General features: G+C 43.9%; 1 protein-coding gene across 1 annotated transcript; it reads left to right on the plus strand.

Moving 5' to 3' along the window:
* Positions 1 to 537: 537 nt before the first annotated feature.
* Positions 538 to 27,282, plus strand: chd4a (chromodomain helicase DNA binding protein 4a). The gene is made up of 41 exons (XM_085346948.1): positions 538 to 714; positions 1,132 to 1,283; positions 4,628 to 4,737; positions 4,931 to 5,173; positions 8,966 to 9,084; positions 9,665 to 9,930; positions 10,041 to 10,171; positions 10,597 to 10,735; positions 12,439 to 12,608; positions 12,975 to 13,208; positions 13,880 to 14,083; positions 14,165 to 14,373; positions 15,167 to 15,298; positions 15,375 to 15,474; positions 17,397 to 17,588; positions 18,302 to 18,502; positions 18,619 to 18,756; positions 19,039 to 19,160; positions 19,263 to 19,436; positions 19,524 to 19,665; positions 19,794 to 19,925; positions 20,020 to 20,137; positions 20,437 to 20,561; positions 20,639 to 20,731; positions 20,823 to 20,961; positions 21,045 to 21,214; positions 21,303 to 21,480; positions 22,310 to 22,399; positions 22,790 to 22,881; positions 23,067 to 23,200; positions 23,335 to 23,479; positions 24,512 to 24,665; positions 24,787 to 24,878; positions 24,961 to 25,207; positions 25,342 to 25,407; positions 25,495 to 25,674; positions 25,751 to 25,859; positions 25,968 to 26,100; positions 26,294 to 26,489; positions 26,649 to 26,818; positions 26,943 to 27,282. Exons 2-41 carry the CDS (start codon positions 1,223 to 1,225, stop codon positions 26,955 to 26,957), a joined length of 5,865 nt encoding a protein of 1,954 aa, XP_085203074.1. The 5' UTR covers positions 538 to 714; positions 1,132 to 1,222; the 3' UTR covers positions 26,958 to 27,282.

Here is a 27,282-nt window from a genome sequence, read left to right on the forward strand (position 1 = left end):
TGCTTTATACCAGCCTCCCCCCCTGCTGCACCTACAACCTGTGCACTGGCTCATATACAGTACAGCGCGTGCGCATACATGCAAACGTGCACGCTCAAGTTAAGCAGCAAGTCATGTGGCACACACAGTTGCCATGTGACGCCTTTTCCTTTTTTTTCTCTTTTTGGAGTTATGCTTATTGTGGGATGTCAGTGACTGTGCTCATTACTATTATGGGATGCCACACGGGGGTGGGAGGGGGACGTCTCCATGGTAACCCCGGTTGCTAAGGGAGGGGTGTAGGTGTGTGTGTGGAAGGAGGGGGGTGTGTGTTCGTGTATGCATAGAGGAATGGGGAAGAGGGGGGGGGGGTGGATTGACTATTATGGTCTGTACGTTGCAAGGTAACTATGCAGAGTGGGGGAGGGGTCAGTGAAGTGTGTGTGTATGTGTGGTAGTGGTGGAGGAGGGGGGGCATATTATGGGATGCCTGCCCCCTGATCTCTTTGTGTATGTGTGCGCGCGCGCGCGAGCGGGGTGTGTGTAGTGTGCAAGGAAGAGAAAGAGGAGACGGCGTCGTGCGCACACGCTGCTGCTACACACAAAAAACCACGGAAATATATTTAAATTGTTAAGATAACGGTGTACATACAAGAAAAAAGAGCCTCTAAGTGCTGACCGGCGAACAAACTGAGCCGGAGTTACTGTTTTTGGAGCCGGTGTGGGACTCAAGTTGTGAGTATCAGTTTTTATTGTTTGTGGGTTTTACTTGAGTCAGGCTGGTTGGGATGCCGGGTGGTTATAAAAGAACCCACCGTGAGGTATTTTATGGGGTAGATATGAGCGTGTGAGGGGGTCTTGTGTTTGATCTGAACCTGGCCGCCGGTCAAGCTCGGCTAGCACGCATGCTAATGAGACGGAAACTAACGATAATGGCAAGATGGCATGTTAGCGGAGATGGAGTGTGGGCTAATCTTTACGAGCTGTCCAAAGTTAGAGTTATTGTCCAAAAAGAAACCTCGTGTGGGGATTGTTTATTGTCCTGATTGCTGTCTTATGTATATTCACTTCCTTCCGCTCTCTTTTTTTTGTTCTTCTCTGCCCCCCACCCCCCCTACACTACAACACCTCCTCGACTTGGACGGACTCAAGCCTGGGTCAGAACTCTGGATTACCCTGGAAACTTTATTTAGTTAGCTAAACTGCTAGCTAACTAAAGAAAGAAAGTTTTCTGTTGTCCGCTATGTCTGCAAGCGACGATGAGAGGGATGAATACGGAGCCCCCGAGGACCGGTTAATGCACGGTAAGGCGAGGCTCATTTGTTAGCAGAGAATGCTAATGTTCACGCTGGGTTATGCGCTAGCATGAGCAGATGTTTTTGACATTCACATCAATCATGTTTGTTAGCATAATGCTAACTGCACAATGCGGCTAACTACCGGGTTGCTAACAGTAGCAAACCGGCTTCATTCGCGGCTGAGTATCGTTTTAGAAAGAAGTCCAGTTTTTACCACAACCTGAGACGGCATGGCTGGTGGTTGCATCGGAGTGAAGTCACGCCGACAAACCGGCATGTTCCCGGGGCCTAGCGTTAGCCAGCTACCGGTATTTTTACGTGTCGATGACAAGATGGAGGCAGCCAGTTAGCTTGAAAGCTGGCGGATGACGTTCAGCGGCGTCCCCCTCCTCATGGCCGGCGCCTTCGGTTTGAGTGTGCAAGGGGGGGAAAGTAATAATAATAATCATACGGAAAGGAAAAAACAACACCCAGCTTCTTATTTAACCGTTATTTATCCCCGATCACCTTTTAGTTTTTACGTGCAGGTGTGGCCGATGTTTACAGTGTGCTTAACGCGCACCGTCCGCGATAGAACCGTTGAGAACAAACATTCAGCAAGTTAGCCGCAAATGCTAAAAATCGATCAAAAACGGTCCACTTTTTGTTCACGTGTTTTAAAGCTTTATAACAGCAATAAAACAAACGGTGCAAAAGACAACACACTGTAAAATCATTCTTCTTTTCATTAATAGCCATACAGAAACCAATTATTCAGGCTAGCCTTTATGCTCAGATGTCTTACAAAGGTCAAACATTTTCTAATAATTTTGTCTTTTAATTCATATTTTGTTGTTTCTAGTGTCAGTACCTGCTAACTGGTTCTGAAGTACCGCAACACGTTTTAACTATTTTTTTTTTGGGTCTAATACTGCATAAGCTAAAACTGTGGAAAATCGTTTCCATTTTAGTAAAAAAACATGTCAGCATTCAGCTTTTATTAATAGATGCTGCAGCTGAAAAGACGGTTAAAAATTGCACAGCTTATAAGATATAGTGATCAACCATGGTTTCTAATTGATTGTCAGCAAAGGTGCCAAACAAGTAAAAGACAAGTGGGGAAAAAATCACCAGTGCAATTAATCGAAAATTACCATTAGTTGAAGCTTTCAAAAATGACAAAAACAAAATAATGTGGTTCAAAAATGTTTTTCTGATAAACACATCTTGATTCATGAGAGTAAAAGTAAAATCTCTGCAGCTGTAAAGAAAAATGACAGATAATCAACAAAGGGAGGACAAAAACAGAGTCCAGAAATATGCCTTTGAATTACTCATGCACAATCAACAGCCAGTTATTAATTTTGCACTGGAATTGTATATAGGATGTATAATAATGTAGCTGAATAGCTGGTGAGTTATTTTCTATTGACTGCAGTAGAGTTTGGTGCAATTTATAGATTAAAAAAAAACTGTGTCAAGAACTTAAATTCAATCTGTCAAAGTTCCTTTTGTGTCTTTGTTAGTGTCCTTTTTTGCACAGCTCAGAATGAATGTCATATGCAGTCTTTAGATTTTCAAACTTCTGAGTTTCTATTAAGTGAAAATCTTCTAATTTAAAATTTGTTTTCCATCAGGAGTCATATTAGGTCTTCACAAGCACAGATCCCACAGGGATAAATCAGAGTACACAAAATTAGGTCTTTATATCTGTGGAGTAAAATCATCTGTGACGCAAAATCTGGTCTTTGTCCATAAAACATGCTTTTCTCACGCTTTGCATCAAATAGAAAATTCTATCACTGTGCTCATAAGGAGCTCTTTGTGTTAAACACTTGAATCAGATTCGAATAATTTTTCTTATCAGCTACAGCTGTTTCCACCTACCTACACAAAGCTCAGTTACCTCTATTGACCCAAAAAGTCCCATCTCATTAAATTGTCTTCCTTTCCAGGTGCATCTTTGATGGCGACTTGCCATTTGCTTCTTACTGTAGTCCATTACATTAATAAGCGCTCAGTGCCAGATACTGGATCGAGATTTTTGCTGTTTGTGAGGCCTGCAGGGGTGTGGTTAAATCATCCTGATGAATCAGTTGTAAATTATGTTTTTAACCTCTAGAGCCAAACTCATTAGTCACTCCCCCTCTGAGGGCAACTTGTGTAACTGGAAAGTAACTCAGATTACTAGTTTAACTGCTAACATCACAGGTCTTTAATTCCAGACATCTAACTGTGGATAACTTAAATGCTTTCTGACACTGAGTGAGACAGATGAAAACCCAGACTTTATTTTTTGTTTTTGATTACTGCAAAAAGGAGAAATTTGGTTACTTTCTATTTTATTGTACAAATAGAAACAATCAAGTCTTCTCAACACTTTTGTCCTTTTGTTAACACGACTGTTGAGCCAAGGGTCAAGTGTTCAGTGTACAGGGTGATAAGTAAACAAAACAAGACCCAGATGAAAATGACCTTAAATCTCACTAGCACCCCAGAAATAATTTGAACTGTTACAGCAAGTTGCAGGTTACTCATTGGCTACTCAAACCTCAGATGTTTCTGCACCCTGAAGCTTGAGATCATCGTTTAGATGAGCTGGTGCCAGAGATTCAGTTGTGACAATCTGCTGCTGATCGATAGGTGTTGCTTCTCTGAAAACTGTAGCTGATCAGTGTTGTTGTAGAAAATGTTGAAACGGAAAACCCAATGATTGTTTGTTTATTGTTTTATTTTTCTCCAAAGTAAATTGTTGTATTAGCCCTCCTCTATCAGTTACAAATCTCTTTGCTTCTGCATTGATTGAAACAACTGTACGCAAAGATCAAACTGCGCAGACACCTGCATCTGTCACCTGGTTACAAAAATCAAGAGTTGCACAAAAAAACACACCAAACGGCACCAACAAGGGAACTTGCCAGCATGAAGGTGGCATAAGCGAGCATAAACTAAGAGTAGCGTAGCAGACTCAAACATGTTCCAGAGAATATAAATCTGCCTTGTGGGAAGCAGTTAAAGGGGAATTCCCTCTAGTTTTAAGATATTTGAATTTCAGGCCCTGGGATCATAAAAGTCGACATCCGGAAACAAAGCTTCTTTACAAATTCTGTCATTTCATAGTTCCACTGTGATCTGTAACACGTGCCGTTTACCTGTGAAATAGCTGAATCAAGAATTAAACAGTCGATGCAAGTATTTAGCAGCCTACAGCTGGTGTTGAGTTTCCAGCAGGATATGCAAGTGTCCTCCGATACGCATGTCATCTTCACGGCCAGCTGTTCATTGTTGTTATCTCTCGGCACAAACACTGACACACAGTTGCTCCTTTGTACACCTTAACAATGAAATTTCTCTGTTGGCCTGATCTGCAGATGACGAGGAAGGAGAGATCTCTGAGAATGAGACTCCGAAGGTGAGGAAGAAAAAGAAGGCAAAGAAGAGCAGAGAGAGCAAGGGCAGCAAGCGGCGGTCGCGCAGAGAGGTGAGGGGATTATCCAATTAATCTGGGGTGTTTGTATATATGGGGGTCTCTGGAGATCTAGTTTCAGTTCTGGATTAGAAAGATAAACATGTGATGCTGAGTAACTCTAGAACAGAAACCTACTAAAAGTTGACGATTTGTTTTCCGGTCATTTTGGGTCTCTGTTTGCTCACTGCCTTTCTCCTTTTTCCAGGAGCTGCCCATTAGCTCCCCAGAGCCCATGGACTTGGGCGGCGTAGATGATGGTGAAGATGGCGGCCCTGGCCAGCGCTCAGAGAGCGAGGGCAGCGACTACACTCCCGGGCGCAAGAAGAAGAAGAGAGCCAGCAGCGGCAAGGACAAGAAGAGGAACAGCGCCGCAGCGGAGAGGAGCGCCTCCAAGAAGAAAGAACCAGAACCAGAGGAGGATGAGGATGACGATGATGATGACGGCATGGTAAGAAAGGCGAGCAAAGAAGGTCCATGCACTTATAACACATTTAGTGCTTGTTGAAATTTTTGGTCACTTTGAAATACTTTGTTACAAAAATAATGCTGCTGACAACAGCTCTGTTATTCATCGCTGTTATGAGTAACAGAGTAAAAAACAAAACTTGCTATAGTTTCTCTGTACAGTTAAAAGGTTTGTTATTGGTTTAAAGTACCCTTCTCTCCTCTGCGAAGAGCAGGTATTGATAGTTGTACCTGTAATGGAGTCAGCAGCTGTTTAACAAACAGATTTGATGTAAGACGTGCTCAAACAAAGAGCCGATTCTGGCCAGTTCTGAGGCCGCCAGCCAATCGGGGTCCTTGTAGTTAATGACACTCAGTGCAACATAAGAGAGGGTGGATTGGGGTGTGTGAAGACATATGCTGTTACTATGGCAACATCACCTAACGCTGCACTACGCACTTGACCCTGCTTCTTTGTGGTTAGATAAACACAATTTGATTCATTGGGAGAGCTGCCCTGCATCAGGTCTGCAGCTCAGGCTGTGAGATGGGAAGCGAACGGAGCCAGGTGTTTTTATCAAACTGTTCACCTTTTTATTAGCATTTAAACTTCAAAAGAAACTGGCTTTAGAAGACAGCAGTTTAGAAGTTAAATTTCACTTATGATTCTGGCTTTAAAGAAAGAGAACATCTTTAGACAACAGAAGAAAAGGCTTTAAACTTTTGGAGGGATCATTAGCAGCTGCCTGCAGATGGAGTTATTTTTATTGGTTTGCGCTTTGCAGCGACCACAGTGTGCAGCTTCGGAGCTTTTCGGACATCTTGTTCAAAGTTCAGCAGATCTAAACTTCGACCTCTGCTGATGGAAAGGAGCCATCCAGCAGGCAGGGAAGACAAAATGGAGAAAAATCAGTTGTCTGAATTAACTGAATTTCTATCAACCTTAAGAGGGGAAAAAACATTAAAGATCTGGTGATATTCAGTACTGGTTTCCTGAGGTGTGGGAGTACTGTGCTGCACAAGCCTTGTGGCCTCCCCATAACTTGGTGGAAGCTGAACATAAAGCCCAGCTCCCTATGGGGCTGCCCTGTGTCCCCCACCACTCTAATAATTGGATTAAATACTTGATTAGCATTTTTGCCATAATTGCCTGAAGTCTGCTTGCTGTAGAGATGAAATGGTTTACCTACTGTGATGAGCGATTTCCAGTCCCTTTTCTGGAAAAATGAGCCAAACATTTTGTGATTCCAGCTTCTAAATTGTGAAAAGTTCTGCTTTTCGTCGTCTTATATGATAGACGCCTGAACTCTTAGATTTGCACCATTAAACAGTTTGTATTTTAAGCAATCAAAGGGATCAACGTCACCTCATGAATGGCCTCATTGCCCTGGGCCAGTAAAGAAGTACAGTGATCCTGTGCAGCAAACTCACTGAAATGAAGCCTCTCCAAGTAACTTCTTCTCCCACCTGGTGTTCTCACATTAAAATACCACTGAACGTCTTTCATTAAACCACCTGTGCGGGTAGTTTAAATCTGAAAAGTATTGTTTGTTGTTTTTTTGCTCCCATCCACTGTTGATGTTTTCAGTTTTCACCCACCATAAAAGCTGTTTGAATGCAGATGAACTGCTTCAAATTTCTTAGAAACTTTGCAGTATCCAGCTGCAGCATACAGGAGGCAGTGTTTACTCCACTGTGCTTATTTCAAGGCTTTAGTTACTTGTTTTCCTTGAAGTATACAAATTGCGTACAAATTTATTAAAATGTCCATTTCTGTGGTCCAGAAAAAGCCTGATCTATTTGCCCAGAGGCCTTTTTCAGGGAAAAATCATGTTTGATGCTGAAACTCTCTAGTAATAGTTTGTTTATTTTGATAAAACAGGCTCTTGGTAGGATAAGAGTTGGACAGCAGGGGCAAAACTTCAGTGACAGTGTTTACTGTTGTCATCCTTCCGAACAGTGGCACAGGCCAAAAGGGACTTAGGACTCCCACCATGTGGTTCCCTTTGATGTTGTTTTGGTTTGCTGTGCACCTCCTGATTTTTGTAACCTTTCCAAGACAAATGGTTGATCTGCAGGTATTTGAATGGGAGGAGAAAACCTTAAAGAAAGCTTTGCAGTTTTGAATTCTTTTATTCATATTTCTGCAATGAAGGGATTTGTCTTTTAATACATTTAATCACACATCATTTAAAAGAAGACTGAGGAGACTAAGTATCAGAATCAGAATATTTTAATAAGTTCAACAGGGCTGTAATGATGTGGAGTGATCAGTGAGTCAGCTGTAACCACAGCATCACACTGCAACTAATGATTATTTTTCATTTATCATTTAGTCATCAAAGGATCAAAGTAAGGACAAATTTCCATCAAACTCTTAAATCGCGTACACAAGTTATGATTGAGGTTTGTTTAACAAGGACAGGAAAGTGAGGAAAAAAACCAGCAGAACAACTAATAAATGAGTAAATTGTAAAGATTCTCATCAGGTTGGTGGTGATCTAATGGATTGACTCTACTCACACTGAATTATCAGCTTAATTAACAAACAGTCTGATGTAATTAAGTTTAATGGTCAGTGTCACTTTTGTTTCAGCATTTCGGTTGCTTGCTCGATGCTCATTTTGGAGCTTCTTCACGGGCCACTCAAACCCCTCGGGTCAGTGGAGTTGTTATTTCAGTTGCTGTGAAAAGGATGTTATTCCATGGATAATGTAAAAGTCTGTGGAATAATAATTTTGTATGTTGTGGGGTAAAATAAAGCCACAAACCACCTACTGGACTCTTTCTGATGTGCAGAAAGGGAACAAAAGTGCTTTTTTGTAGGAGGGGGGCTTTTTATGATGCTTAAGGGCACAGCAGCACCTTTTTTAAAAATCAAATTGAAACCCTGCTGGTTGGTTTTATGCTTCAGATTCATAAGTCACAGATGGTCCCACATGTTGGTCACTCGGTCTGTGTGTGATCAGTTGATGCCGTCCTCGTTCAGCAGGAGTTTATTGCGTAAAGCTTCTTTTTTTGGGAATAATGATGTTCCGAAATAAACACGCCTCCCGTTGTGTTGTGTCTGTGGCATGTACTGAATTGTGGTCGCTCTATTCAGCGGGTGCTTGATCTGCGCGCTCTGTTATCTGATCAGATCCATATTGATAACACTTTACAGCGCTAACGTGGTTTTGAGAAAACAGGAAGTTCTGGTCTTTGCATTATGCCAGGTTTTGAGACACTGTGGGCTTTTTTACCTGCGTCACAGGATGTTAGCAATAATGTTTTGTTCTTTTTTTTTTTAATTTTATTTTTTTGTAATGAAGAATGAATTTTGTTTCAATAAAGGCACCAAGTGGACCTGACTCATTGTTGTTTGCATATCAAAATGATTACGTTTTCATAGTTTTACCTGTCAGAGTAATGGCTCATTCCCACTCAAGGTATTTGTCATATTAAATAAAGAGCACAGGTGGTGTCGTCTGCGACCCAAACCCAATTCGCAGGATGGATACAACCATTTTGTTTTTTTGTTTTATTTTTTTGTTTTTATTGTGTGGTGTTATTAAAGTGCACATTAAGCATTTCCTTGTGTGATACACTAACAGGGAACAGGCCTTTACTGTGTGGGGAGATCTTTTCTTTTGAATAGACTTTAGCGTTTCCCACAGTTGGATTCATTTTGTGGCGAGTGTGGGACATTAAAACAAAACATGTGAGAGGCATTAATACATTATCTTGTGTTTTCATTTGTGTCCATTTGTTTTTTATTTGATTTTAACAATTTGTTTTTGTATTTTTGTTTCTGCAGGAGCCAAAGTCGTCATCTCAGCTGCTGGATGACTGGGGCATGGAGGATATTGACCACGTCTTCACCGAGGAAGACTACCGCTCTCTGACTAACTACAAAGCCTTCAGCCAGTTTGTCAGGTACATGGACGGATGTGATATAAAGTGCTAGATAAATAAAAGTTCAAGTATATGGTATCGAGAGCTCGTACACGGTGCAGGTGTAACTGTTTGTTGACTTAGGGTTTTAAAGGGATGTTGGAGAAGAGTGCAACAAAAAGGTGGCAAAGTTAATTTTACCATCTCACGGAAAGTTGCCACTTCCACAGTCCAGGATCACCTGCATGGACTCGTCCAGTTGCAGGGAAAGAAGGAACAGCAAAAATATAAATAATGATAATTCAGTTTCCTGCTAATTTACACCGTAAATGCACAGAAACAACAGAAACCATCTCTAACTCCCAGCATTGCTTCTGTTACTCACTGTTCAGGATGTAACCGTGCAGACTTGTCTGCACAGCAGCTGATACCTAGTGAACACATGTGACCCACAGCAGCATCAAAACCACCAAAACATTGAACTTTGACTAAAATAAACTCTGTTAAAGAAACCCATCATGATCAGTAATCAGCGTGCAATCAGCTGTATGTGTACCATTCGTTTGATGCTAAATGAACTCGTACCCATTCTTAAAATTTTATTTCCTGACACCCGTCTCAGGCCCCTCATCGCTGCCAAGAACCCAAAGATCGCCGTGTCTAAGATGATGATGGTTCTGGGCGCAAAGTGGCGCGAGTTCAGCACCAACAACCCTCTGAGGGGAGCTGCTGCTGCCAACGCTGCCCTGGCTACCGCCAACGTGCCGGCTGCTGTTGACACCATGGTAGCAGAGGTCACGCCGCCTGCCGCAGCACAGCCACCTCCGGCGGAGCCTCCTCAGGCTCCTGCTCCCCCGCTCCGCAAGGCCAAGACCAAGGAAGGCAAAGGTATCCTGAGCAGGAGAGGTCACATGAAAGGCTAAAATATCAGCCTCCTGTATCTGTGTGACGCTAAACTGAGTTTTTCTTCTCTTCTTTTTTTTTTCTCCCCCCGGCAGGTCCCAACGCCCGCAGGAAGTCAAAACCTGCACCAAAACCACAAGAGAAGAAGAATAATACGAAAACAAAGAAAGTGGCTCCTCTCAAAATCAAACTGGGGGGCCTCAACAGCAAGAGGAAACGCTCATCAGTAAGTATCAAAATATCATCATCATCATCATCTGCGTTTTTTGTTATTAAGCCCACCACTGTGCCCAGTATAGAATAGTGTTTTTAACCAGTTTATTAAAAAAGTGGGGAATGGGTATTAGTTGGAAAATTAGCTGTTCAATAAGGTAGTGCAGTAAGAGGCACAGGTCAAAGTTCATTCAAGCATTTCCGACGAGTCAGGTTACATCAGCTTGTTTAATGATACCCTGAAGCCAAGAACAAAGCTGTCTGTGCCTCTAACCATGAGGAATTTATTTTGCTTTTGCGTTTATTCGTTTTAATTAACTTTGTGTTACACGTTACTCCACGTAGCTTCAGAAGAAATCGTAAATCTTATTCTCTTAAGCTGAGGGAACCCTGTTGTATCCTAAACGTATCTTAAAATCTTTTGTCCCGTGTGCACAGAGCGAGGAGGATGAGCCCGACGTGGACAGTGATTTTGATAACGGCAGCATCAACAGTGTGGCGGTCTCCGAGGGGTCAAACAGTCGCAGCAGCCGCAGCAAAAAGAAGCCATCCAAGAGCAAACCCAAGAAGAAGAAAGGTGCGTCTTTAAGACTGAAACTAAGCTCAGGTGTGATGAGCCAGTGCTCCTGTGCTTGCTTAAACAGTTGCTGATGGGGCGTAGCGATTGAAGATTGCTGGTTAGCTGTGCGGTAATGACTGCGTTCGGGGTGAAGTATTAGAAGCGTGTGGCCTTCTTGACGACATGAGGAGGAGTGTGCACACACACACACATTAATCACTGCGACTGAGTCAGAGGAGTTTGGTATATTTAGAAGGACGATGTCTTCATCAGGCCTGTCGCCTGCTGATGCCTCTTCTGTAGCTGTTGTCACCGGTCGGATGACGTAGTGGATGGAGTCACATGAACTGAAAGAGGACGGAGTCCTCGCAGACACCCTGCTGCGTAGGCGTGGAAACGCTTTTAACTGGTTAAGGTTTTAGCTGCAGATGGAAAGTAAAATTTGCACTGGGAGATTATTGGATTACAGTTTTTGGCCGCGAGTGATTATGAAGGTAAGATAGTCGGAATATAATTATTACAACCTTTCATTTTCACTAAAAAGCAGTTTTGTTTTTGTTTTTTCCTTATAAATCTAATGCACAGATTTCTTGTAGAGCTGTGTGGTTCTGGCTGTAGAAACTCAGACTTGTGAGCACTTTTGATCATCTTGAGGACATTTGCCAGATGAGAAGGAGAGCCTGTTTCTGTAGGGGACGTAAGACTCCTGTAGAAGAACCTGTGGACAAATTACAAAGGCTGCCTGTAGCTCCTTTTTTTCCCCCCATCTGGATGTCTAAAGATCCTCAGAAACCACCGTGCTCTATGGTTGGTCCTGTGTTATCTAGGCCTCTTGTCGGCTCATCTCCATCCACAGATGCCCCGGTGGAGACCAGCGAGACACCTTCCTGTCAAAAACATCCTTATTTGAACCTTCAATCTTAAACTGGGAGACTTTGTCTCCTACTATGTGTACTATGTATTTCATTTGAATGTCCAAGGATAACTTTGGCGTGCTGACTGGAGTAGCCAGGAATCGAATCAATCAAATCAACCTCCTGTAGACCGTTTCTCCCTACTGATTTATAACTGTTTAACTATGTTTTATATCAAGATTAGTTATTTATCAAAATAATGATCATTGGGGTTCTACCATATTTGAGCAGCCCTACCCTAAGTGTACTGAAATACAAATGGTCAGTTTATTTATTTTATTTAATTTCACTGTTGTCCGTCGAAGGCACTGCAACTTTTCTTTGGCTTTTGTTCAGCCAGATTCAGGCGAGTGAGGTTTAACACACTCCTGTAGTTTGCGCAAATGTTTTGTTTTTGGTGACACTTTAGATTTTGATCAAACACTTTTAGCTCTTTTTTTTTTTTTTTTTTTTCTTTCCTCCCCACTAACCCAAACTTCATGTTACTGTTGACTTTGGTCAGCAGGCTGAAAATCTGAGTGTTTTTGTTTCTGGCTGTGTTTAGGTGTTTCGGTGGGATCTCTGTCTAAAACAGATAGTTACTTCATCCTAGTGAAGCCCGTCAGTTTCAGTCTGTTGGTGTCATTGAGAGAATCTGAGCTTGAGGGGAAAGAGTGACTCACTGAGTAGTTTTTTCTCTGACAAGCAACATAAACACACAGCTCGGTGTCATAAACACCGATCACGGATCACAGCGCGTATCACTTCCTGACTCTCTGTTAACGTGAGACGTTAGTGGGTGTAATACTTTTTGTCCTTCCTCATCAGACGTAGAAGATGGTGACGGCTATGAGACGGACCACCAGGACTACTGTGAGGTGTGCCAGCAGGGTGGGGAGATCATCCTGTGCGACACCTGTCCCAGAGCGTACCACATGGTCTGCCTGGACCCTGACATGGAGAAAGCACCGGAGGGCACCTGGAGCTGCCCGCACTGTGTAAGAAACTTCTTGACAACTTACTCCACCTTAAAAAAAAAAATTACCCTTCTGAAGGTCAGACAAAGCACATAAAGTGGCTTCAGTTGCTTAATAATGGACATTTTATTTTATAGTGGTAACATCAGGAGGTTCTAGCTTTCTGATGTTTAAATAAAAGTGCATCTGTTCGATCACAAAGTCTGGGTTCAAACATTTAAGCGACTTAAAAAATACCCAGATTTTCAGTGTGGAACGGTTACCATTTTTCTTTAATTTGTCACTGGTAACACAGTTTCATTTTTTTAAATCATTAGACACCAGTTAAAATAGTTGGAAACTGTTGTGATTAAAGGTCATAAAGCATAAACTGTCCTGCGATTGCAGGAAAAGGAGGGCATCCAGTGGGAAGCCAGAGAAGACGGCTCCGATGGTGAGGAGGACAACGGAGACGCGGGTGACATGGAGGAGGACGACCACCACATGGAGTTCTGCAGAGTTTGTAAAGATGGCGGAGAGCTGCTCTGCTGCGACTCGTGCCCCTCGTCGTACCACATCCACTGCCTCAACCCACCGCTCCCCGAGATCCCCAACGGGGAGTGGATCTGCCCCCGCTGCATGGTGAGCGACAGGACGGTCAGGGTTAAACGTGGTGATTGTACTAACATGCGTTATTATTATTTATTGATCATGTGGTCAGTTATGGGATTCTTTAAGTCACAGTGGTTTTAAAAATAAAAGAGAGAGAAGGAGGAAGGATTTGATAATATATAATACCTTGTGCATTATGTTAATATACTAGTTTCCTGTCAGTACCCTTGTTGAGTTTTGGCATAGTGGCACAAGTTCTCCACCAGTGCAGGTTTTGGTTGGGGAGATCTTCCAGAACACAAGGGAACAAGAACTACAGCGGTGGCCCAAAACGGCAGAGGTGGAGTTTGTTTGTTGGATACTCAAAGCCAATGAGTGACATCAGGGACCACAACAATAGTGACCTGACTAACCTGCCAGTAGGAAAACACTAGATGGGATGAAGTGGTGTTAGCTGGTTAGCAGTGATTGAGGGGATTGTCCACTAGTAAACCGATCATGTTGTTGTCATAGGCATTAAAAAAACATCTGTCCTCTCAAAAGTTCTTTGAAGTTTGAAGTTTTTTGTAGCGATAACTTATTTTTAAAGCTGAAACTGTTTTTAAATTTTAGTGGCTCAACTGAATTTTTTTTCTTTTTCACCAGTTTTAATTAAAAGCATCCATAAAGACTTAAACCTTTACTGTCCCCCTCCCCTCCAGTGTCCACCCATGAAGGGGAAGGTCCAGAAAATCTTGACATGGCGCTGGGGAGACCCCCCTCCTCCCACACCGGTTCCCCGTCCCCCAGACCTCCCAGCCGATGCCCCCGACCCCGCCCCGCTGGCAGGGCGGCCCGAGAGGGAGTTCTTCGCCAAATGGTGCAACATGTCCTACTGGCACTGCTCGTGGGTCACGGAGCTCCAGGTGTGTACAGCTTCAGGAAAGCTTTAAATCTCTCTGATAGCTGAACCTCATCCTAAACTTTTTCTCGTGCATGTTGTGTAGCTGGAGCTGCACTGCCAAGTGATGTTCAGGAACTACCAGAGGAAGAACGACATGGAGGAGCCGCCCCCCATCGACTTTGGGGAAGGAGAGGAGGACAAGTGTGTCAAGAGGAAGAGCAAGGACCCCATGTATAAACATCTGGAGGAGAAATACCTCCGCTTTGGGATTAAGATGGAGTGGCTGATGGTTCATCGAATCCTTAACCACAGGTCAGTCTGACCTTCTTACAGACACAATGTTACACAGATTAGACTTCAGCTCTGATTCTGTACTATTCATAAACCATCAAAAAGAGTCACTTTTTCTATCAGAATAAATTATTTTGATTTAATTATAAACTTTTTTAGATTTTAGATTTTTAATTCAATTCAGTTCAATTCAATTTTATTTATATAGCGCCAAATCACAACAAAAGTCGCCTCAAGGCGCTTCATAGATACAGAGAAAAACCCAACAATCATATGACCCCCTGTGAGCAAGCACTTTGGCGATAGTGGGAAGGAAAAACTCCCTTTTTAACAGGAAGAAACCTCCGGCAGAACCAGGCTCAGGGAGGGGTGGGGCCATCTGCGGCGATCGGTTGGGGTGAGAGAAGGAAGACAGGATAAAAGACATGCTGTGGAAGAGAGACAGAGGTTAATAACAGATATGATTCAATGCAGAGAGGTCTGTTAACACATAGTGAGTGAGGAAGGTGACTGGAAAGGAAAAACTCAATGCATCATGGGAATCCCCGGCAGCCTACGTCTATTGCAGCATAACTAAGGGAGGATTCAGGATCACCTGGTCCAGCCTTTCCTTTTTGCTAAAGCATATAGTTAAGTTTGAAGCCTAATCTTAAAAGTAGAGATTGTGTAAACACTAATGAAGTAATCACACTATCTCTAAACTTATTCTATTCAATCTTAATTTTTGTCATTCTCACTGTTCTGGAGTGAACAATGTACTAAAGACAACAAGTAACTTTGATTAAATCTTCTGTGCCGGCTCTTCCCCCCCCAGTGTGGACAGAAAAAATAACGTCCACTACCTGATCAAGTGGAGAGAGCTGCCGTACGACCAGGCGACCTGGGAGGCCGAGGACATGGACATACCCGAGTATGACCCGTACAAACAGCAGTACTGGAACCACAGGTGAGTTAAGTTCTGCACAGCTGTGTTAACAACCTGAAACTTGCCGCTTTTTACTCATAGTGCGTGTTTGTTCCAGAGAGCTGATGATGGGAGAGGAGGGAAGACCTGGGAAGAAGATAAAGGTGAAAGGAAGAGTGAAGCGGCCTGAAAGGCCTCCTGAGAACCCGGTGATCGATGTAAGTTGGAATTAATGAGTCTTTGTGAGGGAATGAGTCCTAAAACTCAGACATTACCAAGAGTCAGTGGGTTTTAGGTGACTTTATGCTCGCTGCACTGGTCACAACTAGAGCAGGGCAATATGGCCAAAAAAATTTATCACGATATAGATTTGAAAATTTGCGATAACGATATAACTGACTATATAATTGATGCGAGACAAATTACAACTCCACAACTTTACTAGCGCAAACCCCCCACCCCCCCCCCACCCCCCCCTCCCATCCATTTATTTTCACTTAAACAAGCAGCTGTTTTTATGTGCATTAAAGCTCTATAAAAAGTAGAAATGGGCTGACATATCCTGAGCATAATCATATATAATATCCACTGAAGTTAAAACAAGGTGCTTTGCAACAATAAACTGCAGTGTGCCAAATAAAAAATAAAAAAAAGTCCAATACATATTTGTCGGACCATAAGCTGCACGGGATTATAAGACACATTAAGAGAAACAAAGCAGTCAGATAAATCTTTATTATACTTTATTAAACTCATTCTTCTTGCTTCCTCCACTTCTGTACCATTGATTCATTGATGCTGTATTCTATCACAGCTGCTCTGTTCCCATGTGGTTGCAGTATGTTAATGACTAACCTCGTATTGTGGATGGATTATCTCAGTTGTTCTCCTGACTGAAGTTTGGTCCGTTTACAGCATCCTGCCATGCGATTGTATTTGTCTCTAACCATCAGGAACCTTCACGTTAACTTTTATTGAGTGGAAAAAAGTTAGTGTTCATCCTCCAGCTTCACTGTTTATGTTATGCTAACATAGCTGTGTCGCTAGCGATCACGTAGCACATCATTATATACCAGCTAGCCCAACTTCAGTAACCCTACAAACGTCACTGCTGTTTAGTTTTCTGTCTTCATTTATGTTGGAAGTGATAGCAGAGCTGTACCTTTTAATTTTTTCAGAAATCTCTCTGTCAGAACATGCTATATCATGTTTAGGTAACTAACAAAACAAGCGAGCTAACTTCCTGCTAACTTCTAACTCCGTTAAATGTAATAAATGCTGTTTCCATGGATGCCTGGATGTTAAACTTCATAGTTACACCTGGTAAACCAGCAATGCTGATCGTTTTTTAAAAGGTGAAAGAATTTAGTTGGTCTTTCTAAGTTCTGGTTACCATTTACTGGAACATTTGGGAATTCAAATTCAACAACAATTATCTAAAAGCACAAAAATAACCCTGATGCATGAACATCCTCCAAAACTGCTCAGTTTGCCTCTAAAATGGACTGTTTTTTTAATACAGTAAAACTAAATGGCACTCAACTAGGAAGTGTTTTCTTTCTACCATTGACATCCATCAACTGACATCTTCGTGGTTGGTTTTTAGCAACTTTGAGGTCAATTGCCATTTAGTTCCATATGATTCATGAGAAAGCCAGTACCTCCAGAACTGGATGAGCCGCATTCCAAAATGCAGATGAATAAATCCCTACAAGAACCAGAGGGAAGAAAATGTTTAAATGAGGTTATGTGCCCTCAAACTCTTCCTGACATTCCTGAGGCCTGGCTGTCTTTGGTGAGGTGGGCTTCTTTTCCTCTGTTGTGGGAGCGTGGGGGTCGGGCATCAGCTCTTTGGAGCTGGGCTGTCCTGTGCCACCGCGGCTGTGTCCTGGCACCCCAATGGTGCCAGCTGGTTTCAGTTCTGGGCTGTGGGTCTGTTCATTGTCCCTCAGCTCCTACACTACTGTGGGTCCCTGCTGTGCCCACGTAGAGTTTCTGGGTGGCCTTGATGTCAGACTTCCTGTAGTTATAAATTTATATTTTCTTTAAATAAAATAAAAAAAATTCCTGATATTCCTGATTGTAGGGCGCCTTGATTGCGTCTGCCCTTGTTTATAAATTGTAATTCTTCCGTTTCCAGCCCACCATCAAATTTGAGCGTCAGCCAGAATATCTGGACAGCACGGGGGGGACGCTGCACCCCTACCAGCTGGAGGGTCTCAACTGGCTGCGGTTCTCGTGGGCTCAGGGCACCGACACCATCCTGGCCGATGAGATGGGTCTGGGCAAGACGGTGCAGACCGCCGTCTTCCTTTACTCGCTGTATAAAGAGGTGAGTGGCTGTGAGAAGCTGGATTCTGTTATACCCCTGTGGCGCCGCACATGCTGAAGCTGTAACTGTATATCTTCTTCTGTGGTTAGAAAGCTTTGGGTCTAGCTCTTCTCCGCCTTTTTGTTGGAAATTTGAGCTTCTACTCGAACTAGACTTAAACAGTTTTACTTATGTGATTTTTATTTCTTTTTTTTGTTGAATTTAGTTTGAGATGAATTAATGAAATGAATTTTTCGTTCAGTGCTACAACTCAGCGGTGCTCTGTGTGGCTACGTTATGTCTGTAGGTGGCTGTCATCCTATTGGCTAGCAGCCATCCAGCCATTTTGTATAAACCAGGTGAAATCTGACGACATTAAGCTGGATCAGAAACTGTAAACCACCACTCATCATATGTGCGGCTGCTGCCACCTGAAGGTGGGAGGCCAGAATGCACTTCCTGCAAACTTCCTCCAACTGAACTTACTAGGATTTTATTGACAATATTTTTAGTTTCTTTATTGATTTGTGGGAAAAGCAGCTTAAATATGCTGTAATGCACAGAATATTTTACAGATTAGTTAAATTTGGGAATCCCAAGAGTTTGAACACTTTTATTTACCAGGTGGAGTTAAGACCAGTGGGTCTGGGGCAAAGGTCGTTGGTCATTAAGTGAAGCGCTGGTGACCTTCATCTGTATGATGCTTTACACTCACTTCTCGTCTCCTCATCCAGGGTCACTCCAAAGGGCCGTTCCTGGTCAGCGCGCCCCTCTCCACCATCATCAACTGGGAGAGAGAGTTTGAGATGTGGGCGCCTGACATGTACGTAGTGACATACATCGGAGACAAGGACAGCAGAGCCGTCATCCGGGAGAACGAGTTCTCCTTCGAGGATAACGCCGTCCGAGGAGGCAAGAAGGCCTCCAGGATGAAGGTAAGGAGATGGCGGCGTGAGTGGAAATCCGTAAAACAAATAGCAAAAAAAAAAGAAACCGCAGAAAAAAAGTGTGTTCAAACTTGAGTTTGAGTTTTGGCGATTTCCTCCAACAGAAAGATGTATCCATCAAGTTCCACGTTCTGCTGACGTCCTACGAGTTGATCACCATCGACATGGCCGTCCTGGGCTCCATAGATTGGGCCTGTCTGGTGGTGGACGAGGCCCACAGGCTAAAAAACAACCAATCAAAGGTACAACACACAGGGGATGGGCGCTTTCGCACAAGCGAATCATTTTTCAGCAACAACGCGGGCAATAAAAATCCCAGACTGTAATAACAAAACAAAGAAAAGCTGTTCTGTGGTTGAATCAGAAGTTTATCTGAATCATCGGTCTGCTTGTCGGCATGGTTACTTGAAACAGCTGTAATAAATCTGTTGTGAGTGCGTCTGAATTGAAAACATGTGCAGCTGCCTGTGAATTCTCACTCAGCCTGATCCTGTTATAAACATTTTTGTTTCCCCCTGCTGTAGTTTTTCCGGGTGTTGAACAACTACTCCCTGCAGCACAAACTGCTGCTGACTGGAACTCCTCTGCAGAACAACCTCGAGGAGCTTTTCCACCTGCTCAACTTCCTCACGCCCGAGAGGTTCAGGTGAGCCTGAGCTCTGTTGTAAAAATGTATCGCTTTACTGTCAGATAAGTAAAGGAATACCTCACGTGTGATCTGGTTTCTCTGTCATTTCTTTTTCTGCAGTAAGTTGGAGATCTTCTTGGAGGAGTTTGCCGACATTGCCAAGGAGGACCAGATCAAGAAGCTACACGACATGCTGGGTCCGCACATGCTCAGGAGGCTGAAGGCTGACGTCTTCAAGCACATGCCCTCCAAGACCGAGCTCATCGTCAGAGTGGAGCTCAGCCAGCTGCAGAAGTGAGTGGGGTGGTTGGTACAGCAGCAGCTGTAGAAGAGAGGTCAGAGGAGTGGACATGAGGCTGAATGTTTGTGGTCTGTTTGCAGGAAATATTACAAATTTATCCTGACGAAAAACTTTGAGGCTTTGAACACCAAAGGAGGAGGAAACCAGGTTTCACTGCTCAACGTCGTCATGGACCTCAAAAAATGCTGCAACCACCCCTACCTCTTCCCCGGGGCTGCTATGGTACGACCCAAACACCAGGGAGAGACCATTTATTTAAGAAGGAGGCTGTGGACGGCTCCTACTGTTCTACCTTTGGACAAACCTTTTATGCAATTTATGAAACCTTAACATTTGATTGGTCCCAACAGGAAGCTCCAAAGATGCCCAACGGGATGTATGATGGAAATGCTCTCATCAAGTCTTCAGGGAAACTGATGTTACTGCAAAAGATGATGAGGAAGCTGAAGGAGGGAGGACACAGAGTGCTAGTTTTCTCTCAGGTACAACGCCGGACGTCTCAAACAATCTGATACTAAAGATAAATCAACTTGGAAGTCTTTATCTTAAACTAACCTTTCTATTTTTTTTCTGTAGATGACTAAAATGTTGGACTTGCTAGAAGACTTCCTGGAGAACGAAGGCTACAAGTACGAGAGGATTGACGGAGGAATCACAGGAGGGATGAGACAGGAGGCCATTGACAGATTCAATGGTGAGTTGATCCTTATCTCACCTGCTCTCTTCTCTTCCTTCACCTTTCATATCTTTTCCACTCCTGTGTATCAACGCTGGATTCATCACACCTGGAAAAAACTGCTTTCCTATTGGAAAAACTGGAATAACGAATGAAAGCTTTGCAGGTTTTTTTTTTGGAACGCTGTCCAGGGGGTCGAATTGGGTCCTTTTATAGGGGGCAGAATGTAAACATCACCGGCTTTAGGATTGTTCCAGTTGATTCACTAAATCTGATTCTTGAAGCAACTTTATTCTCTTTCCTACTTCATCCTTCAGCTCCTGGTGCTCAGCAATTTGCCTTCCTGCTGTCGACGAGAGCCGGAGGGTTGGGAATCAATCTGGCTACTGCCGACACCGTCATCATCTACGACTCGGACTGGAATCCGCACAATGACATCCAGGTACAGTCGCAGAGACATTAGTCATCACTCACACATTCACCCAAACTGCTTATTCATACGTGTATTTTTGCTTTCAGGCCTTCAGCAGAGCTCATCGTATCGGTCAAAACAAGAAGGTGATGATCTACCGATTCGTCACCAAGGCCTCAGTGGAGGAGAGGATTACTCAGGTAAATATAAGCAGAGTCCCACAGAGTTGAAATCTTGGCTGGTTGCTCTTATAAAATTTCCCTCTCTCCTTACCTGCTCTGCTCTCTCCAGGTTGCCAAGAAGAAGATGATGCTGACTCACCTGGTGGTCCGGCCTGGCCTCGGATCCAAGACGGGCTCCATGTCCAAGCAGGAGCTGGATGACATCCTCAAGTTTGGAACAGAAGAGCTGTTCAAGGATGAGGGAGAAGGTGAGGGTGGAGGAAAGCTTGGGAGAAGACAACAGAAAGAGAGGGAGGGAAAATTATGTGAACTGAAGTCTGTGCGTCTGCAGGTGAGAACAAAGAGGAGGACAGCAGCATCATTCACTACGATGACAAAGCCATAGAGCGACTACTGGACAGGAACCAGGACGCCACTGACGACACGGAGCTGCAGAGCATGAATGAATACCTGAGCTCCTTCAAAGTGGCTCAATATGTGGTGAAAGATGAGGAGGAGGAGGTGAGCGCCTGAGCCCATCAGGAGTGACCTTCATACACCCAGCTCCCCTTTTGTCCTTTTAACCACCTTCGTCCTTCTTGTTGCTCAGGAGGAGGAGGTGCAGCGGGAGATCATTAAGCAGGAGGAGAGCGTGGATCCAGACTACTGGGAGAAGCTGCTGCGTCACCATTACGAGCAGCAGCAGGAGGATCTGGCCCGAAACCTGGGCAAAGGCAAACGTATCCGCAAGCAGGTCAACTACAACGACGGCTCTCAAGAAGACAGAGGTGAGAGGGCGTCTTCTTCTACTCCTCTTACTTTTTAGAGAGGGGAAAACAGTGTTTTATATGTATAAAATAAAATGGTCTAAGAACAGATTTAGTATTTTGTGCTCAAAATATTTGAGGAAAACGCACGGGTGTATTAGAGTTCAGAGTTTTCAGTGAGGAGTTTCTCCTCTGCTGAGGGGGAAGCTTGAGTTTAAGGTCACTTCTCTCTTCAAGTGTCTCTAATGATGTCGTTGGTCGCTTTACATAAGGAAGAAGGGTTTTCGCTTCTCTTCATGGCTCACTGAAAAAGAAAAACACCTGATGAAATGGATTTTGAACATTTAATGAAAAATAAAAACGGGAACATCCATCCTCCTGTGCTGCCTCCTCACATGCCCCTCCCCCCTTTTCTCCTCCTCCTCACTTTTCACCTTCTTTTTCCATTTCCCCTTTTTCTTCTTCTTCTAACACCCCTCCCCATTACCCATTTCTATGATGAGTCCCCCCCCCCCTTTGACTTCACCTTTGACCTTTGGTTAAAAAAAAAAAAGGAGAACTTTTCTGAAAAACTTGTAGGATTTTCAAATTTATAACATCTACTAGGAGACTGATCACTCCCTCTCCCCAGGGTTTTGCTCTACTGCTTCTTTCTCCTTCCCACCTCCCTCATTTCTCCTGCTCCTCCCCCTTTGAATGGGACTTCTGGTGAAGGGGAGCAGTGCTCAAAGAATCTCAGCCTGATTTATAAGAAACTGTAGATTACATGAAACAAGCTGTGGTTGGTGTGCGTACGTGCAGATAGAGAAATGATGAAATTTAAATCTTCCTTTTTACTTTTGTCTCAAAGCTGATTGGCAGGATGACCAGTCAGATGGCCAATCAGATTACTCGGTGGCATCTGAGGAGGGCGATGAGGACTTTGACGAGAGATCAGAAGGTAAAAACTTGGTTAACTTGTTTCCTGAGGTCCAGGATGAAATGTTTAATATTTGCTCTCTACATTTAAAGCAGTCTAATTAGTGCTGGTTACTTCACAAGTACATAAAAACAGGATCTCCAGCTTCACTTACTCACAAAATTGTTCTGTTTTAAAAAATATTTTTTGGAAAAGTGACTCATGTTAAACCTGCAGAACAGAATAACTAAAGGTTTAAACGACAGACAAGAGAAACTGAATGTATTCTAAGCTTTTAACTCAATAAACTCTGAATGTCATTCTGTAGACAGAAAAGGGAAACATTAATTTTGAGTGTTGCAGCACGGTCTGCCTCCCTGCAGAGTGTTTCTTATCATCTGTAAAATCACCAGCGTTGTTTCCTCTCTGCAGCCAACTCTCGCAGGCCGAGCAGGAAGGGCCTGAGGAACGACAAAGACAAACCGCTGCCTCCCCTGCTGGCCAGGGTGGGGGGCAACATCGAGGTGAGCGTCTCAGAGACTCAAAGCTTCAAACATCTCAGATTATAAGTGTATCAGTGGTGACCTTGTTCTTTGAATAGTCTTTAAGGTATAATGGTGGTATATCTCAAAACTCAACTATCGTGGATCTTATGACTGTTTGTTCTCTGTATGTAAACTCTGATGTTTACCCCTCTGACGTTTCCCAGGTTTTGGGCTTCAACTCTCGGCAGAGGAAGGCCTTCCTGAACGCAGTGATGCGTTATGGGATGCCCCCACAAGACGCCTTCACCACCCAGTGGCTGGTCCGAGACCTGCGAGGGAAATCTGAGAAAGAATTCAAGTGAGGATCGCAGCTTAAATACAAACACGTGGCTTCCACTGAAGACAGTGAAGTGCTCATCAAGGTGGTCTTCTGCCACATTTTAAACTGATGTAATAAAGCTTTTTATTGCTTCATCTTTTAAACTCCCTCAGGGCCTACGTGTCTTTGTTTATGCGTCACCTCTGTGAGCCCGGAGCCGACGGGGCCGAGACCTTTGCGGACGGCGTCCCCAGAGAAGGGCTGTCTCGGCAGCACGTCCTCACCCGCATCGGAGTCATGTCACTTATTCGCAAAAAGGTAATGAAGGCACTCTTTCTTTCATTTTGTAATAAGAGGCTAACAGCTGTAGATCGCCTTAGGGTTGGTTCATACGCTTGTTTTGAAGAACTTGGTTTGTTTGTTTTGTTGGAAATGCATTTGAAGCTAGAAATGAACCAGCAGTCTGCAGCAGGAATTTGATTCTCTGCTGTCTTCATAGTTCCACTTGTGCTTTCAGGCTCTTTCTATGTGTAAAAACTGTTACCAGTCACTTAAAAGTACAGTTAACCTCCGACACTTTGGCTCATCGGACCAAAAACAAAACTTTTTTCCATCTTCAAATAATGAGAGGTATTTGAGGATGAGTGTATGTTTTCTTTTTATTCTCTCTGTAAACTCAGTCAAGCTTTCCTATTTTTTCTTACTAAACTGGGATGACTGGGTTTGTTGGAGTATAGCAGTATAACATTTTATTCAACAGGGTTTTGCAATTTTTGCTTTTAAACACACAAATAACTGAAAAAGAAAAACAAATTATGCTTAAAAGAAACTTTGTCTGAATATTTCTCAGTTTTTTCTTAATTATTTTCTTTAAAAATCATTAACAACCTTTTAGAGTTAAATAAAACTCTGCGCCTGTAACATCTTCACTGTTTTGAACTCCAGAGCTTGTAGGAGATCTGTTGTACTTGTTAGCTGCAGGCTGGGCTCCAGAGACCGTCTTTAGTGAACGAGTGGAGTTGAAGCTTAAATGAGTTAAATCTGGTCTCAGGGGGGAAACTCTGGTTTTGTTTTATAAATGCGGCATTTCTAATGTGTTTGAAGTAAACACTACTTCATTTAGAAGCTGGTAGGCGAAAAGTCAAAACTGAACAATTTCATGCTGCCCCCTGGTGGTGAAAGCTTTGGTTAAAATATACAAAAGTTATTTAGAAAAACAAGGATGAAAATTAACTTGGTAATGTCATGTTCCCCAGAAATGCTTGATTTGAGATTTTTATTTTATTTTGTTTCTATTTAGTTTGAGCAACATGTAGAGACGTCTTGCTGACGCGCTCGCCTGTTTTCCAGGTTCAGGAGTTCGAGCACGTAAACGGCCAGTGGTCGATGCCCTGGATGGCCGAGCTGGAGGAGAACAAGAGGGCCGCGGCTCAGCCCGATTCTCCTGCAAAAACGCCGTCCACCGGCACCCCCGCCGACACGCAGCCCAACACGCCTGTGCCAGGTAACACTCACACTGGAGCTAAACCAACAAACACACAAGTCATACAGGATACTCGATGTGTTTGTGATGAAAAATAAAGCGTATAAAAATAGAACAATATCACGAGATACTTTGTTTGTAGTCGACGACTCCTCGAAGGAGTGTGAGAAGGACGTGAAGAAAGAGGGCGAGGCAGAGAAGAACGGTAAAGAGGCCGGAAAAACCAGCAACGAGGTAAAGACTGAGTGCTGTGAATGAAATCGGGTTTATGGAGTCGGAAGGAGGAAAGATTTTTAATCTTCCACGTCTGCGGCAGGTGATCGCCATCCCAGACGATGACGAGAAGAGTCCGTCAGCCGAGCAGGAGAAGAAGAACGGGGAGCCAATGGAGACGGACAAACCGAGCAATGGCGAAACGGAGGGCGTGAAAGAGAAAGAAGGCGAGAAGATGGAGGAAGGAGAGGGTGAGAAGAAGAGTCCAGAGGGAGCGGAGGAAACGAAGCCCCCCTCAGAGGCAAAGACAGAGGGGTCAGAGGTCAAACCTGAGGATGCAGAGGTCAAAGGTAAAACTAGTCACTCGGGATTCTTCCTGTTTTAATATATTTTTAAATAAAACTTTAGAGAGTAAGTGATAGAGAGATACACCTTGTTATTTGGTTACTAAGTTCTTCCTTTTTTTAAAAAATCTTGATTTCAGCAGAAGAAAAGAAGGAAGAGAAGACAGAAAAGATGGACACCACGCCTCCCGCAGATGAAAAGAAAGGTGCCGATGACGTTTCCTGCAGGGTTTCTCGGCGCTCTCTGACGCTCTGCTGTCGTTAATTGTGATTCCTTTTTCATCCTCCCGCAGATGTGAAGGAGGAGAAGGAGACTCAGAAACCAGTGGAATCGGCGGCCAAACTGCAGAACGGAGACGGCAACAAGGAGGGAACGGCATCGACCGCCGCTGCCACGGCGAGCGGGGCCAGCGAGGAGAAGAAGAAAGCCAAGACTCGGTTCATGTTCAACATCGCAGACGGAGGATTCACAGGTACACGCTGGCTCAGACTCGAGCACAACTCATTCGAATGTTTTCAATTCAATGCTGACTCACGTGTTTCTCTCAGAGCTCCACTCACTGTGGCAGAACGAGGAGCGCGCTGCCACGGTAACCAAGAAAACCAACGAGATCTGGCATCGCCGCCACGACTACTGGCTGCTGGCCGGCATCATACAGTATCCTTTGCACACCTGTCTGTCTGTTTGGCTTCCCTGGAGACTAAAACAATAGCACTTAATGTGAGATCAGAGTCTGTTGTTTCCTTTGACCTCTACCTCCTTCAGACACGGTTACGCCCGCTGGCAGGACATCCAGAACGACGTCAAGTTCGCCATCCTCAACGAGCCTTTTAAAGGAGAGATGAACAGAGGAAACTTCCTGGAAATCAAGAACAAGTTCCTCGCCAGAAGATTCAAGGTATGAAAGATTTGACTTTAAAGATATTTTTTTCTGATAAAGACTTGTTTCAGGTAAAGGACGACATCAACACTGTTTGTGTTTCTGATCGTTTTCTTCCACTCATCTGATATTCGATGTTACAGAGGAGATGGATCTTTGAACTGAGCAGAACATTTAAAATAAAATGACTCTTTGTTCGCCTCCGCTGCAGCTGTTGGAACAGGCGCTGGTGATCGAGGAGCAGCTGCGACGCGCCGCCTACCTCAACATGTCGGAGGACCCCTCCCACCCCTCCATGGCCCTCAACACCCGCTTCAGCGAGGTGGAGTGTCTGGCCGAGTCTCACCAGCACCTCAGCAAGGAGTCCATGTCCGGGAACAAACCGGCCAACGCCGTCCTGCACAAAGGTAACGTCGGCGAGCAGGCTTAGCTGTTTGTTTTTAGAGTCGCGCTGCTAAAAATGTCAACTTTGTCTGATTTTTAAGATAAAAGCACCTTGAGAACATTAAAATAAGTTGTGAAGAACCTCGAAAATAACTCTAATGTATGTGTCTGTCCTCCCTCAGTGCTGAAGCAGTTGGAGGAGCTGCTGAGTGACATGAAGGCGGACGTCACCCGGCTGCCTGCAACCATCGCCCGGATACCGCCGGTTGCAGTCCGACTCCAGATGTCTGAGAGGAACATCCTGAGCCGCTTGGCAAGCCGAGCACCTGAACCACAGCCGCAGACACAGCAGGTAACTAACACACACACACACACACACACACACACACACACACACACACACACACACACACACACACACACACACACACACACGACATCTCTCTGACCCCACCTCTCCGTTCCTCCCCCGGCAGATGTCGCAGCAGTGAGACTGAACGTCGGCTCTTTACCTCGAAAACCACCCCCTGCCTCACCTCGACATTCCTGATTGGTGCACAGGAGTAAGACAGACTTCGCGCCTCAAGCTTGAAGCCACGCCCACTTCACATTTTTTGGTTTTGTTTGTTTGTTTTGATTACCCCCACCCCTGAAAAAAAGGACTTTACAGATTTTTCCCCCCCCCCGGAGGATCAAATCCCCCTCCCCTCCCCACCGAGAACGAGGCTGTGGACAGAAAAGCTGTTTTATTTTTTCCTCCATTTTTTTCAACTTCTGTATTAATATTATTGATATAATGTTATTATGATGGTTTTT

Source organism: Diplotaxodon limnothrissa, linkage group LG22 (genome assembly GCF_057381915.1).
Source record: "Diplotaxodon limnothrissa isolate DT_005_m linkage group LG22, D_limnothrissa_male_GT1.1, whole genome shotgun sequence".
NCBI classification, from domain to species: Eukaryota; Metazoa; Chordata; class Actinopteri; order Cichliformes; family Cichlidae; genus Diplotaxodon; species Diplotaxodon limnothrissa.

What these genes read in the sequence shown, in the direction of transcription:
- chd4a (XM_085346948.1), top strand. Translation starts at nt 1,223, where the DNA reads ATGTCTGCAAGCGACGATGAGAGGGATGAATACGGAGCCCCCGAGGAC. An exon ending in GAGTGCTAGTTTTCTCTCAG is followed by an intron (nt 19,926 to 20,019) that starts GTACAACGCCGG and finishes TTTTTTCTGTAG; the next exon opens with ATGACTAAAATGTTGGACTT. An exon ending in CGGCTCTCAAGAAGACAGAG is followed by an intron (nt 21,481 to 22,309) that starts GTGAGAGGGCGT and finishes TTTGTCTCAAAG; the next exon opens with CTGATTGGCAGGATGACCAG.